The following is a 15,450-nucleotide window of genomic DNA, read 5'->3' on the forward strand; positions in this document are numbered from 1 at the left end:
CTCCGGACCTGTTTTACTTGTTTTGTTATGTGTTTGCACGCGATGGTCAGGGACGCGTCAGGTTTCTTGTCTCGTGTCTGTCTCTGTCATCCTGTCTTTGCTTATTCTGGTTCTGCTTCTCATTCTTCTCTAAAGAATTCGAAGGCATTGTTGGATATGAAAATATAGTGACGTTGCTTACTTTTTTTTTTCTCTCTCTCTCTTTCTTTTTGTATATTTAGTTATAGTGTCTGTCCCTGTCATCCTGTCTTACCTGATTCATCATTTCATTTCCGTATAAATAGTTCGAAGGCAGTGTTGAATATATATATATATATATATATATATATATATATATATATATATATATATATATATATATATATATATGTATGTATATACTCGTATATAAAATAAAATAATAATGTCGGCTGGTAGGCTTTAAATTTGTGTACACTTGAATATACACATGTTCATGTCGCTATGTATATTCAAAGAAAAAAGAGGAAAAGAGAGAAAAGAAAATAACAGTGGCTGGAAGACTTTTGATTATGTACTGTATTTATGTGTTTATATGCAAGTCCAAAGAAGAAGGAAGCAAAAGAGAGAGAGAAAAAAAATAACTGTGAGGCTTAGGATTATGTGTGTGTGTTTATATCTATATCCAAAGAAAGGAAAAAAATGAGCAGCAGAAAGAAAAGAAAAGAATAGTGGCTGGAAGTCTAAGTGTTACGTATGTACAACATGCTGCAATGTAGATGTAACAGCTTGATTTAGCTTCCTCGATCAAGATGTGGCCTTGTGCCGCGCCACACCGCCAGCATGGCAGACCACGGGACAGCGGGCGGCGACCTGCGGAGACTGCCTGATGCGCCTCCTTCAGGGTCTCGGCCAGCCAGGCACCCACCAGGAAGCGAGAGAGAGAGAGAGAGAGAGAGAGAGAGAGAGAGAGAGAGAGAGAGAGAGAGAGAGAGAGAGAGAGAGAGAGCGCTAAGCAAAATAATTATAATCTTGCGATCACATGTAATTCTTGTATATTTAACTATTTATTTTTTCTCTTTATATACCAATTTGGGATCCATCATCAAGAGAGGGAGTCCCGTCCACCCCCGCAAAAAAAAAAAAGTCACGTTTTTATCTCATCGTGGGAATAAAAAAAAAAAATGCAGTGGAAGGGGTGTTGTCAGTCCCTTCGCTCTGCTTCTCCTCAGCGTCTTTCACTATACGAGTACGCAGAGAAAACTGTGACAGTATTTTTCCACCACAGAATCTGAGTGTGCTACGCCGTGCTCTTATCTAGCAGTAAAATTCGGTGTTATGATTTATGATCTCATGTGCCATACAAAAATAAATCTATATATCATTTGAAATCAAACTCCAGATAACTTTCTTGGTCCTTCAGAAACCTCTACCAGAAGCCTCTCTAATGTAGTATACTTAGGCTGGAAGTAAAATTTTTCAGATACTATGTTTCTCTCTCTCTCTCTCTCTCTCTCTCTCTCTCTCTCTCTCTCTCTCTCTCTCTCTCTCTCTCTCTCTCTCTCTCTCTCTCTCTCTCTCTCTCGAAATGCGCAGTAATATAGTGTATCCACGTGGGAGGGAGTGAGAGTGAAGTGTTTTTATTAAAGAGTTGGAGGAGAGAGGTGGAGACGCAATACGTAAGTCAAACCTTGAATGAATATAAGGAGAATGTTTTGTATGTTGAGAATTGCAGCACGGTGGAGGGGTGGGGGTGAGGAGGGGGAAGGGGGAAGGCAATGCGTAATTCAGAACCTTCACTAAATTTCGAGGACGAGAAGGACACTCGTATTAATCAGCGATGGCTCCTGATTCGCTTCCTTCATGGACTGAAGAGGCTTCCTGCATGACCATGAGTCCTCATCTCCTGTTCTTCCTCCTCTACTTCTTTTATCCATGTTTATGTATTGCCTGCCAAGGACTAGAAGACAGCTGATTCTAGAGACGCCATGGCAGCCTCCTACCACAATTTCATAGAATTGCTGTAGAGGGATGTTCCTGAGAATAGTTTCTTTATAAATGTACTACCAAGAATAAAGAAATATCTATACTTTTCCTTCAGTCTCTGGAAATAACTCAGGATACACAGAAAAGGAATGATAACACATATATATTTTTTCTTCAGCGTCAGGTGGGGTTGTTACTGTGACGCTAAAAATTTTAATCAGTTCATCAGCCTTTCCTTCCATTTCTAAACTTTTCTTCTCGAGTTTAGAGGCAGCATAACGACATGGAAATCTAGTGCTCTCGGAATATGAGCGTGAATGGCGATGTAATTTTGTTTCAAATTTAGTTATGGAGTCAGTCAACTTATTTGAAGTAAGGTAAAGCTCGTGAGAAAGAAAAAGAAACTGCAAGATGTTTTTCCCCATCATGACGGTTAGTGAAGACGCCGAACGGTGAAATTTTGTTGTACTAGAGCAATAGAAAGTTTTGTGGCTTCATGGTACTTCAGACAACAAGAAAGGTTATAGGGCCTTCCTTTTTTTCTTTCCTCATAACATACTATAGTTAAGACAAATGATGTGACTTAGTTGTCTTTTCTTTCTTTTCAACCATTGAAAGGATTGAACGTTTCTTGAGGTGATATGGAACTTACGAAAAGAAAAGTAAATAAGACACACTTCCTTCATATCTGACACACAAGAAAAACGTTGAGTGATGCAATTTTGTTGTGTGAAGTGTTGAAACAGATTAACGTTTCTGAGGCATCGTAGAACTCTTATCAACAGGAAAACAAGGTATGAGGAGTCACGTTTTCTTTACCCATGACACGGAGAAAACACGTGAACATAGTAGGAATAGTTTGGGCAAGGTAGCATTAGTATTCCTCGGACTCTGGATTGGGGAAGTCCGCGTTACGGGGGGACGGGACGTGGCGGTGAGGTGGAAGGTGAGGAAACGGAGTAGCCAGTGTCGCCCGTGAGTTACATTTTGTGGCAGTGGATTGCCCAGGGAAGCTTTGGGGGAAATACCGACCTTGCCTTCAGTGATATGAGGAGGGAGGGAAGGATGTGGAGAAGGAGTAGGCAGCCATGAGAGATTTGAGAATGTGATGATGGCGTGATAGTAGTGTATTAGGGGAAAGGATAGGTGTGTAGTAGTAATAGTAGTAGTAGTAGTAGTAGTAGTAATAGCTCGTTGTTGTTGTTGTTCTTATTGTTGTAATAAATTTTTTTTACCTATTTTTTTGTTATCTATGGCAGAGAGAGAGAGAGAGAGAGAGAGAGAGAGAGAGAGAGAGAGAGAGAGAGAGAGAGAGAGACCTACTGATACCACTCCGGAAACATATAAAGCATAAGGAAAAAGCTTCATTAACATTCGTTTCGACACTTTAACTTCGTGGTAGGGAAACGTGGCTGGGGATTTTCTTTTTAATGGTGAAATGTAAATGTGGGTTCTCTTCTCGGCCAGGCGGATGTGCGGGTGTGGTTTTGTCTCCCGCGCGCGCGCGCGTGTGTGTGTGTGTGTGTGTGTGTGTGTGTGTGTGTGTGTGTGTGTGTGTGTGTGTCTGGCCCGCGGCGCCTTGTGTTTGGATTGACCTTCACTATCATCACTCCATGCCCACGTGTCAGAAAAGGTGGTGGTTGTGGTGGTGGTGGTGGTGGTGGTGGTGGTGGTGGTGTGTGTGTGTGTGTGTGTGTGTGTGTGTGTGTGTGTGTGTGTGTGTGTGTGTGTGTGTGTGTGTGTGTGTGTGTGTCTGGCGTTTCCTAGGCCTCCCTGCTCCCCTTTCCTCCGTCCCTTCTCGCCTTCCCTCCTCCCACTTCTCCCTCCCTTCATCTCTTCCTCCTTCCCTCTCTTCCTCCCTCCCTGCCATCATTAACCCTTTCCTCTCCTTCGTGTTGTCAGTGTCACCCATCTACGCCTTCTCTTCTACATCTTGACGTCTACTCTCTCTCTCTCTCTCTCTCTCTCTCTCTCTCTCTCTCTCTCTCTCTCTCTCTCTCTCTCTCTCTCTCTCTCTCTCTCTCTCTCTCTCTCTGAAGATTACATTCCAACCGTATACATTTTTTTTTTCCGATCGCAGGGGACTTCCTGGAATAACCCTAAACCAGTCAACCACTTAGCCAGTCAGTCCTCACCCTAACCCCAGCCTTCCTTCTCCTTGCAGCTTCGTGGCTACCGACGACTTCATCCACTACAGCAGCGCTCCTCGACTCAACACTTCGACGCCCCCGATCACCGCCACCCACTTCTCCTCCAAGGGCAGACTCTCGACCTTCGGGAGTGACATATCCACCACATCCACAAGTAACAGCAGTTGTAGTACGAGTGGCAGCGGCGGTAGCAGTGTCAGCAGCAGGAACAGAGGCAGGGAGCTCATCTCGGCCACCAACAGTAACTACTTCCGGGGAGCAAGGATCGCCCCAAGGCATACCAGACAGCAGGAGGCACAGCAGAAGAGGCCCAGCAGAGGAAGAATGGCCCCAGATCCAAGAGGACAAGAGGACAGTGGCCCCGTGGGTTCCATCATCGCCGGCCATAGGATTTCCCTCAACGTGCACTACGATAATGAGGAGCCGCAGACAGGTGAGTGGTGTGAATGAGTGGTGGTGAGTGGCGGGGAATACTCGGCACCTTATCACCCACACACAACACATTACCACAGCAAGCAGTCACCTTTTTTCCCACGAAGTTTTTTTTTATTGTTTTTTTGTTTTTGTTTTCATAATGACCTACAACGTTTTACACACTTCTATACTGAATTTTTCTTGAATGATTTTATAGCCTAGAAAAAATCAAATTAAACTCTTATCTTCCTGTGTGTCATTGTGAACACTATCATCATTACTATTGTTGCTACTACTACTACTACTACCACTACCACTACCACTACATTAATAGTAATACTTTTATAGTGCTCTGAATATCAACAAAGAGCAATTATAGCTGTAATACCTTACCCTACTAACTAAAGTGGACTTAAATCACACCGTATTAGTACTTCTCTCTTGTACCGCACTTGGCTCTCTCCAGTAATGCAATTGGTTAGTGCAGCGTAGTGTAGGTGAAACAAGCAGCCCAGCGAGGTCTTCAGGTTCTTTGCCTTATGAAATTATTCGTCGTTAGGAAAGTTAATGAAGAGTTACTGTGAGTTAGTATTGCTTTTCATGTACCGGATGCACAAGGTCTCTCTCTCTCTCTCTCTCTCTCTCTCTCTCTCTCTCTCTCTCTCTCTCTCTCTCTCTCTCTCTCTCTCTCTCTCTCTCTCTCTCTCTCTCTCTCTCTCTCTCTCTCTCTCTCTCTCTCTCTCTCTCTCTCTCTCAGCCAGTAGGAGGCGGTAAGATCAGGCTGTCCTTTTTATGGCTGTCACCTTACACCTGCCCCCTCCTTCAGGTATTCTAGGCTCATCAACTCCGCCGATGTGAACGAGTGTGGCCGCCATACAGGAAGACATTGGGCTAAGGCGGAAGAGAGAGAGAGAGAGAGAGAGAGAGAGAGAGAGAGAGAGAGAGAGAGAGAGAGAGAGAGAGAGAGAGAGAGAGAGAGAGAGAGAGAGAGAACCCTTTCGTCAGATAAGATTAGAAACTTTCAATTTACCTACACATTATTAATTTTATTCTCTTGACTCGTGGCACTGTGCAGGAGTCTTATCATTCCTGTTTTATATTCCAGACAAGCTGAACAGTATAATGCACGTATAGTTTTAGCACACGCAGTTTTTATCTTAGTTTTTTTTTTTTTCCCCTTCTGATGTCCTGTTTTTTGTCTGTGAAGGCTGTGTGTATGAAGGAGGTTTACGAGTCACAGGATTTGACTATCGTGTCTTATCGGGGCGTGAATATACCGCTCTGTTTTGTGGTGAAGGGCTGAGTTGTGTCATGGTCGCGCGGCTTACTAGTATAGAGGGTCTTAATCACACGCCTTTAATATAATGTTGATATGATTTACTGCTGCTGCTGCTACTACTACTACTACTACTACTACTACTACTACTACTACTACTACTACTACTACTACTTACATGACAATTTTTCTTTTTTATTTCTCTCCTTTCTTCCTCTGTCTTATTTCTGATACTCCTTTCCCTATCCAGATTTTTCCATCTTCAAACTTCATTGCTCTCTCTCTCTCTCTCTCTCTCTCTCTCTCTCTCTCTCTCTCTCTCTCTCTCTCTCTCTCTCTCTCTCTCTCTCTCTCTCTCTCTCTCTCTCTCTCTTTTGTAGTCTACGTACACTATTGCTACTTTTTTTTCACCTCCGGCCATAACACTCTTTTCTTCAGCAGCGTCTGGGACCAAGGGCGGGGAGGTGACGCCTGTGGAGGAGCGAGTAGCCAGCACGGGAGCTTTGCCTAGAGATGTGCCAGACAAGGTGACCCTGCCAGCGCCAGACAGCGTCTCCTCTCTCGACAAGATAACTCACATTGATGACCTGACGGAGAATGAGGTGAGTGTTCGATTACTTTGGCTCTCTCTCTCTCTCTCTCTCTCTCTCTCTCTCTCTCTCTCTCTCTCTCTCTCTCTCTCTCTCTCTCTCTCTCTCTCTCTCTCATTTATCATGTTAGTTTTTCTGCTTCCTCTCGTTTGGATTTCCCATTTGTGTGTGTGTATGTTTTGTGTGTTAGTGGCTTTGTTGCTGAAAAATTTTCCCATTTCATTTTTGTAGCACAAAAATGAAAACAAAGTTTTTCATTTTTGTTTCCTGTGTGCGTGTGTGTGTGTATGTGTGTGTTGTTTTGAGAGTGGAAGGGGCGGTGCTTCTGCGTGTATCCTCTTTCACAATACAGTAAAACAACGCAGTAAACATTATCATAAAAAGAAATATATAGATAAATAAATAAATAAATAAAACGACAAAACCACTCAGGGAAAAAAGAAAAAAAAAGTAATAATTATAACCTTTAACAAAACCTACAGCATCTTGACTACAATAAACGCCTGACGAATACAACAGTAATAATGGCAATAATTAATTTATAAATGTTCGGCGTTTATTGTAATGAGTTCCTTTATTGTCTGGATCACTTGCCGGCCCATTGTTTCATTCTTTCCAATGGTGCGTGACGGGAGTGCGCGGGAAGTTACTGATGAGAATGACAAAATTTTCTTCCTCTTAATAATAATGTGTGTGTGTGTGTGTGTGTGTGTGTGTGTGTGTGTGTGTGTGTGTGTGTGTGTGTTGGGGAGGAGTACGTGGGTGTGGGTGTCCTTTTCTAGGGTTGTCTTGACCTTTTTTGACTGGTTGGAGTAGTGTAGTCTTGTTTTCTTTGACTAACTTGTTTTTGTCTTCCCCCCCTCCTCCTTTTAATCTATATCCTTCAGTGACGTAGTAGTTCAGTGTTTTTATTTATTTTTATATTTGTTTTTTTTAATTGTTTTAATAAGGTGGCGTCAGTTTTTTTTATTCTTTTTATCGTGATATTTTGCAATGTTGGGTTTCATCAACGGTAATGATGTCTTTTCTTGTTGTTGTTTTTTTTATTATTTTTACTTATGGTCTTACTGTAATTTGTCATTCCCTTGTTTTCTGGTCTTCATGATGACTAAGGCTTTTTTTTTCTATTACTAATTCATTATTTGTGCTTTTTGTTCCGCGTATTTCACATGAGAGGGAAGGCTGACAGTTTACTTTGATATTCTTCCTGTTATGGTACGTTTTCTTTGATGTATCCGAAACAACCTCATAGTTCACGTGCTCTTTAGTTCCACGCGTGGCGTTCACAACCTTCATAGCTCGATGCACAAAGGCTTGGCAGCGTTTACTTCCTAGGTTGGTCAGAATCAAGATCCTTTATTTATTCATGTATTTTGTTTATATATTTATTTATTTATTTATTTATTTCCTATTTATTTATTGAAGATTTATTTGCGACGAAGTGTTAAGAGAAGAAAAAAAAGTCCGGCAGGAATATAGCAGTAGTGTGTCAGTGTCGAGAGGAAAGTCACGCTACACAATCAGCGTTTGAAGCTTCACGAACGCTTGGCTGAACCTTCTGGCTAACGATGATAACACTTTCACGTTTTTTCTTTTTTTTTTTTCCCTCATGTTCGCCATTTTCCTTCATGGTAATAAATGAACAGATAAGTAATTAGAGATAAGTCTATTTTGTAGAATGAATAAATTAGAAATGCAAATATATGAATAGTTAAATTGTATACATAATTTCTTGGATTAATAGGAAATAGACGAAGAGAGAGAGAGAGAGAGAGAGAGAGAGAGAGAGAGAGAGAGAGAGAGCACTACATCCGCACCGTACTGACATCACGAGTAAGAAAGGAAAGGAAAAGAAACAGAAAAGAATACACGGAAACACACGCTCTACTTTCACAAAACACACAGTCGCGGCCCACGAGCGTCACACGGTGCGAGGAAGGTGTTTTCTTGACGTGCTTCTTTTTTAATACTCTAGACGGTCGACGGACGTGTATTTTATCCTCCACTGACCGGCCAACGACAGTGAGGGCGACTTCCGGTGCTGATCAAGGGCATGAGGCTCGTGGTGGGGAGAGGGAGGAAGAGAAGAGTGGGAGAAGTAAGGATGGGTAGGATGGTAGAGGGAGGGGGCGAGCGAGGATAGGCAGTATTCAGAGATGAAAGAAAGGATGGGATGAGAAAGAGACAAGAAATAGAGATGAGAAGGATACGAGAGATGTAAGGAAGGCTAAGATGGATAGGACTGAGGGAGAGCGAGACACGGAAGGTTGGAAGGGAACAGATGTAAGGAAGGGGGTGAGAAGGATACGGTGGTTTGTGATACGGGAGAGGAAGACCACCAGGTGCATGCCGAAACGGTCGCTGGCTAAATGAGGAAGATAAAGAAGGGAATAAAGACACGAGGGAGAAAGAGATCAAGAAAGGCGAGGCGTTACTTAAGCTGCAAGTCTGACTGAGGTGAGGTAAAGGCTGCTGGTTGTCATTGTGAGTTTGCCGCCACGAAGATACCACGAGTCGGGGGGGAAAAGTGAACAGAAACTGGGAACTTGGAGCGTGATGGCGGCGGGGGTGGAGGATGAGGAGGAGGAGGAGGAGGAGGAGAAGCGGGTGGTGGTGGTAGAGGTTGCTGAGGGTCAAGGGGGAGGAGCTTCGCACAACGTTGACGGGAAGTGCGGAGCGGCGGCGAGGCGAGGAGCTGAGGCGAGGACATATCTCAGTCAGCCGGCGGGACTGTTGTGCGACGCTTTGCATTTGTGTTGGCTCATTACCTTGGCACGCTCTTCCCGGCCGTACCCCAGAGGGCGCTGTGTTCCGTGTGTTTGTGTGTGTATTGGGTGACGGAGGACCTTCAAGTTACGACCTGAGGGAGAAATTACGCCAGTAGATCCCTGCACGCCGGCGGGGAAGCACCTCTCTCTCACCATGGGCATTGAGAAAGTTAGTATGGGTTGATCTTGTGGTGTCACGGTGTCTTGCATCGGGTAGGGGAAGAGTGAAAGAGTGTTGTGTTTGTCCGTGTCTGTAGGAGTGTGACGCCGGTTTATCCAGTTTGAATTCTGCGGTTTCCAAGACTGCTGCTGCTGCCTCGCTTATGATGTGGGGCCAGCACTTCTATAACTAGCAGTGCGATGTGACATTATTGCATCCTGTACGTATGTTTGGCAAGGATTGAGACGGGTAGTGAGCAAAACAATGCAGAGAAAAGAAGCGAAAAAGGGCGCGATTGTGTTTTATTTCAAGAGGTAATCGGCTCCCGTGCGTCTGAGGTTGCCATTCCGCGTCTGCACATGAGGAGGTGGAGATGGAGGAGGAGGAATACAACCGGAACCAGAGAGACGATTTTGAAGGGAACGAAAAAAAAAAAAAAAAAATAGACGCGCTGATCTATAACGGAAGAGAAAACTACGGAAAGGAAGATAAACATGCTATCAGTTTGCAGGAAATAGTGCTCGGGTTGGTTGCTTTCAAAAAGTGCTCCGTTTTCTTGGATTTTTTTTTGTTGGAAGGATAGGAGTGAAACAAGGTTGAATTTACATAACAAGTCGTGAAGAGAACAGGAGAGGTAATTCAATAAGTAATGGTGGGCGTGTTAGGTACCAGTAACAGTAGTGTAAGCGGCGGCGTGCGTACAGACGAGTTAAACTGAGATATAAACAAGGAAAGTACAGAACATCATCTTTGAACTTCACCGTGACATCTCTAGGAATGTTATGCGATGTGGCTAAACTAACAGATGGTGATAAGCAGGATAGTCTACCAACTCCATTACTACTCTCTCTCTCTCTCTCTCTCTCTCTCTCTCTCTCTCTCTCTCTCTCTCTCTCTCTCTCTCTCTCTCTCTCTCTCTCTCTCCCCAATGGCACCCTGGCCTTCTCATCGGCTATCCTTGGCACATCACCCCTGCCACTCATACCGAAGGGACACAATTAGACCGAGGAGAAATTGCTCGGACACTGACAAACCTAGCCAAGCGTAACCTAACCTAACAATATAGCGTGACTCACCTTAACTTAGCTACACTTTTGTCATCGAGGTGTTATAAAGGAAAGCAAGGAAAGAGGCGCAGTACACACACACACACACACACACACACACACACACACACACACACACGCACACACACACACACACACACACACACACACACACACACACACACACAAAGAGAGAGAGAGAGAGAGAGAGAGAGAGAGAGAGAGAGAGAGAGAGAGAGAGAGAGAGAGAGAGACTAATGAATAAAGGTTAATGATACATAGCCTACCATACCTGTTAACCCACACTCAGTAATGTAAAAAAAAATGCAAGGAGACACACACACACACACACACACACACACACACACACAGGAGACTTTTGTAATATTTATCTATGTTATGGGCAAAATATCTCTCCTATCTAGTCTCAAAATAGGGGACAGAGAGCAAGAGTGCATATAACATCGGACTCGACAAGACAAAACATAGAGAAGAGGAAGAAAACAGAAGTTAAGACAGAGGGACGTGGTTAGGCGGCTATTAGCGTGTTACCTTGGCAGAAAAAAAACAGGAGAGGCAGGAAGCCAATGTCATGCGCATGCTCCGCCTCGGCTATCCAGCGGAAGTAAACTAGCGAGAGAGAGAGAGAGAGAGAGAGAGAGAGAGAGAGAGAGAGAGAGTAAGCTCGACATGCATTTAATATTTAAGGATGTAAACTTGTGTCTGTCAGGGAAACTAAAAATTGCATCACCGTCTTTTGGCAACTTTTGGACTATACTTGTCACTCTTAATAACATGTCCAGGCAGCATTTGTTATTTTATGATTCGAAACCCAAAAATTCAGTGGTACTCGCCATTGGTGTCTACATATACCGTGTTATTAATGGTGGTAAGTACCTGAACATGACGCGTCCAAGGGCTCAGAGGCTGTGTTGACAGGTGGGTTGCCGGAGTGCGATGATGCAGCCTTCGCTCCCCATGACAATGACTTGTTAACTCCTTCACTACTTGACTTTTTATCCATAATCACTAACGACTTTTTTTTTTTTAGTTTATTTACTTTATTTTTATATAGCTCTATTGTCTTGGCGTAGAAAAAAAATATCCGTTCCTCTCTTTTTCTGTCTATCCAAACATTTTTTTTTTTATATAGTGTTCTAATAATTAAAGGAAAAACCACGCTATTAATGCTTCACCCACCATGCCATTGGGAGCAAGAAGGGAATACCAGTGAATAGAAGAATTGCACTAATTACGATAACTAATGCATCACTAATCTGTAACTAGACGTGGCTGTTCCTCCCCTTCTCTCCCTTCTTCCTTCTCTTCCGGATCCTTCACTTTCCATCTTCCTTGATTCTAACCTTGTAATCTTCCTCACTCCTCTTCTCTTCCTCCCTCTCCTCTTTTTCTTCCACCGCTTTCTCCTCTTGTCTCCATTTCCTTCATTCCTCTTTCTCTTCCTCTTCGTTAGCTTGCTCCTCATGTCGACATTTCTCTTTCCTTCCTTGTACTTCCCACTCCTCATGCGTTTCATCTTTGCTAACCCTCTTCTCTTCGTTCCCCTTCTTCCGATACCGTCTCGTTCGCGTGTTGATTAATCAAGGGTGTTCGGATCCAGGCGGGCAGGTGTCGGTTGTTGCTTTACTGAACCTCTAAGGCGCTCAGTGCGAGGTGGACTTTAGTGGGATTAACAGCCATGGTTCGCTACGTCTGTGCTTCCCAGGCTGTTGACGTGACGGCTTCCTTGGTAATAATGTCTAGAACTCCTTTCCTGGTCTCGCTTTTTCATGTTTTCATGTTTCAGACTTCCATAGAAACGAAACGTGATTTAGGTTGATTTATTTAAGAAGTAACATGTCTAAATGCTTTTTGGATATCTGAGTGATGTAGAAAACGGAAGATGCATAGTCAGAAAAAAATGAGTAAATAGTCGTTTCGTTTTGGTGTCTGGTTAGTGCTTCCTGTGGTCGTGAATCTTAAAACTTGGCTATGCTGTGTTGTCCGGTGTTACTCAGAGATGGAGGAGCGTAATTCACATCCCGAGTGTACTGGTCGTCATGCAGCGAGACATAGTTGCTTGAGGCGTGTCACATACGTTGCTAAGAGAGCTGCGTCCGTCGGTGTGGTTCGCTGGTTTACATTAAACTTCAAATGGTCACGTATGATTGTCGAGGCTGTTGGTCTGGTGAGATAAGACGTAGAAACACTAAAATATACAGTCCAATAACTCACATTTTTCACTATTAGATAACCTTTCGAGATAAAAAACCAGCACCACTTTGCCACCTAACGGAAACCTGAAGTGCAGTGGGGGCGGTACGAATGTTTGCCTTGGTGTTTATGTACCGTACTTGCTAATCTGTGTAACGCGGGGTGATAAGAAACCGATTTGTTTTTTTCTTTACCTGTCCAATAATTTAAAGAGGCAGCGAGGCAGTAAAGGTTAGAAGAATGGCACTTAGCTCAACTCGCTAATACTGTTAAGGCGAGAGGAAAAGATAGAGTAGGCCTTGATGAATGATGGAGGTCGTGATATTTAAAATGTAAACACCTCAAGGGGATGACTCTCTCTCTCTCTCTCTCTCTCTCTCTCTCTCTCTCTCTCTCTCATTGTAGTTTCTAAATACAGGTTAAGTATTAATCACTGAACCCAAATTTTAAGTCTTCCCATTCAAACTGGCGCCGTGTGATCTCGTTGTCGGCGCTTCACACTCATTCATTAATTAATCCATTTACTATTGGGAGTATTTATAACACTATTAAGTACTACCTGTCTGGCCCTCTTCTTCCGTCACTGCCATTCATCTCTCCCTCTTTCTCTTTTATCCACCCCTCCCTTCCCTTATCCTCTCCACTTCACCCTATTCCCTCTCTTTCCCTTTCTTCATTCCACCTTGTTCCCGCTCTTTCTCTGGCCTCTTCTCTGATTCTCCTTCACAACAACTTTTATATTCCCGCGTCTTCTCCACTTGATTCTCACCTCTTCATCCTCTTCTTCACACTTAATTCCTTCTCTTCCCTCTACCTGATTCCGTTCTTGATTCTCCTTCACAACTTAACTACACTCCTTCCGTTCCCTGTAGCACTTATCTTATTTCCATTTCTTCCTTTCATTCACTCCTAGTTTACTCTTTTGCTTCCTGTTCTAATCGATTCCTTTCTCTATTTTTCATTTTCTAACTACATTTCTCTTCTCTGCCTTTCCTTCTATCACTTCACTTAATTCCCTCTTCTGCTTCCTCCCATTCACTTATTTATACTCTGTACTTAATTCTCTTTCCTATTCTCTCAATCTCTCCACTTATTCCTTCCACCTGATACCCCCTACCCTTTCCTTCCTCCTGTCCTCCACGCTCCTCCCTTTCGTCTTCACTACCCCACTACCTATCTTCACCGCACTTCACCACCCCACTTCTCACCTGCACGAGGCCTAACCGAGGTGAGGTGACCGAGTTGGAAGGTTCCCAAGTCTCAGAATGAACAGCTAAAAAAAAAAAAAGTAATGTCATGGTAAAATTATCTGGTGCACCTTGCTATCCTTTCGTTCCGCTAACTCTGTTTATTTTTTGTATTGTTTATATTTATCCAATGTGTTCGTTCTGTCTTCTCACCTGATTTGATTTTTATTTATTTTCATATATATATATATTTTTTAATCTTTCTGTATCTTTCTGCCCTTCTTAGTCTTCGTATTTTGTCCTGTATTTGCTTTTTATATCTCTCGCTTTTTTTGGTGTGTTAACTTTCTATCTATCCTCCTCTTGCCTTTATTATTTTTTTTCTTTTACGTTCAATTCTGTGCCTTTTTCATAATCCTCGCTTGTTTTGTGGTTTTTTTTTTCCGTCAGAATATTTCCGTCGTCCTTGTTTTAATGTATCGCTTGTATTCATACCGTGTATTTACTTGATATTTCCTCGTTTTACTGCCATTCAGAATCCTGCGTTAGAAGTTCACTCGGAAGAATTTCACTGGGAGAAATTCAAAGTTCATTCCGCATGCAGATTTGACTTTAAATAAATCTCAACATGTCATTGATTTTTTTTCTCTTTTTTTTCCGTTTATTATTTTCTATTTAGCGTTTAAGTTTTCTGTAATGAACGGTGAAAGTAATGAAGTAATGGCAATAGCTTAGTGTTTCGAAGCTTCGTTCTGTAATGACTGTGTGTTCTGTATTTTTTTTCTCGTATTTAGGAAGAAAAAGACAGCATAAGCCAGCTTCTCTTTATCTCGTTAGCAAATCCGAAGAGGACAGTTTTTTTTTTCTCTTATTCACCAACTAAAAGAGAATGGAGGAAATACTAACAAGGTAAAAGAAAAGAAAAGAAAAGAAAAGAAATACCTGTACAGCGTAGTTTGGATTCATCAGTACACCTGACATCGATTGTACCTGTTGGTGTTACTTATGGGGGTGGCAGCCAGCATATGTTCACCTGTGCTCATCCTGCCTCTCCGCTCTCTTCTCGTCTTCTCCACTTGTATATACCCTCTCCCCAACCCTTTCTTCCCTCACTTTGTCCTCTTCCCCCTTCACTTCATTCCCACTTTGTCCCTTTCATTCCTCATTTAACTCCTTTCTTCCTTACTCTCATCCCCTTCTTCCCTCATTTCATTCTCTTTCTTGCTTCACTTCACCTTCTTCCCTCAATTAATCCTTTTCTTCACTTCACCCCTTTCTTCCCACACATCATCCCCTCCACCTTCAACAATCTCACCCCTATCCTTCTCTACTCGCACTCCCCCTCTTCTACCCTATCGTGTACAGTACTCTTGCCCCATCCCACCCCACCCCACCCCACCCCACCCCACCCCACCCCACCCCACCCCCACTCCGCCTTCACCCCTGAACCCAAGTGAAACACGTGAGAAATTTGCACGAGGAAGTGGTGAATACAATGCTTTATTCATTTGTATTGATTCGTTGAGGGGGAGGAGAGAGGTAATGAGTGACCTGGGAGAGGTGAGGAGGGGGGTCGGGGAGGGTATTTCAAGGTTAGGAAGGTGGAGGTACGACGCAGATGCCCAATTCACACGTGTCTGAGTTGTATACATGGGTAGTTTTGTAGCTTTGGGCGTACTCCAGGTAGTGAGATCGAGCGAA

At 43.2% G+C, this 15,450-nt stretch overlaps 1 protein-coding gene across 8 annotated transcripts in view; it reads left to right on the forward strand.

The window, feature by feature from the left end:
* The window catches only part of LOC135105571 (long-chain-fatty-acid--CoA ligase ACSBG2-like), an 82,562-nt gene that overhangs the window by 58,502 nt on the left and 8,610 nt on the right, over positions 1–15,450 (forward strand). For 3 of the 8 annotated variants that reach the window (XM_064013814.1, XM_064013816.1, XM_064013812.1), the window contains exons 2-3: positions 4,109–4,527; positions 6,226–6,386. In XM_064013814.1, coding sequence (XP_063869884.1) covers positions 4,109–4,527; positions 6,226–6,386 — 580 coding nt within the window. Of the gene's footprint in view, positions 1–4,108; positions 4,528–6,222; positions 6,387–9,089; positions 9,312–11,957; positions 12,099–15,450 lie in introns of those variants that run through there. The other 5 variants (XM_064013813.1, XM_064013815.1, XM_064013810.1 and 2 more) reach the window with 3 other exon arrangements.

This window comes from Scylla paramamosain, chromosome 12 (assembly GCF_035594125.1).
Source record: "Scylla paramamosain isolate STU-SP2022 chromosome 12, ASM3559412v1, whole genome shotgun sequence".
In the NCBI taxonomy this organism is placed as follows: Eukaryota; Metazoa; Arthropoda; class Malacostraca; order Decapoda; family Portunidae; genus Scylla; species Scylla paramamosain.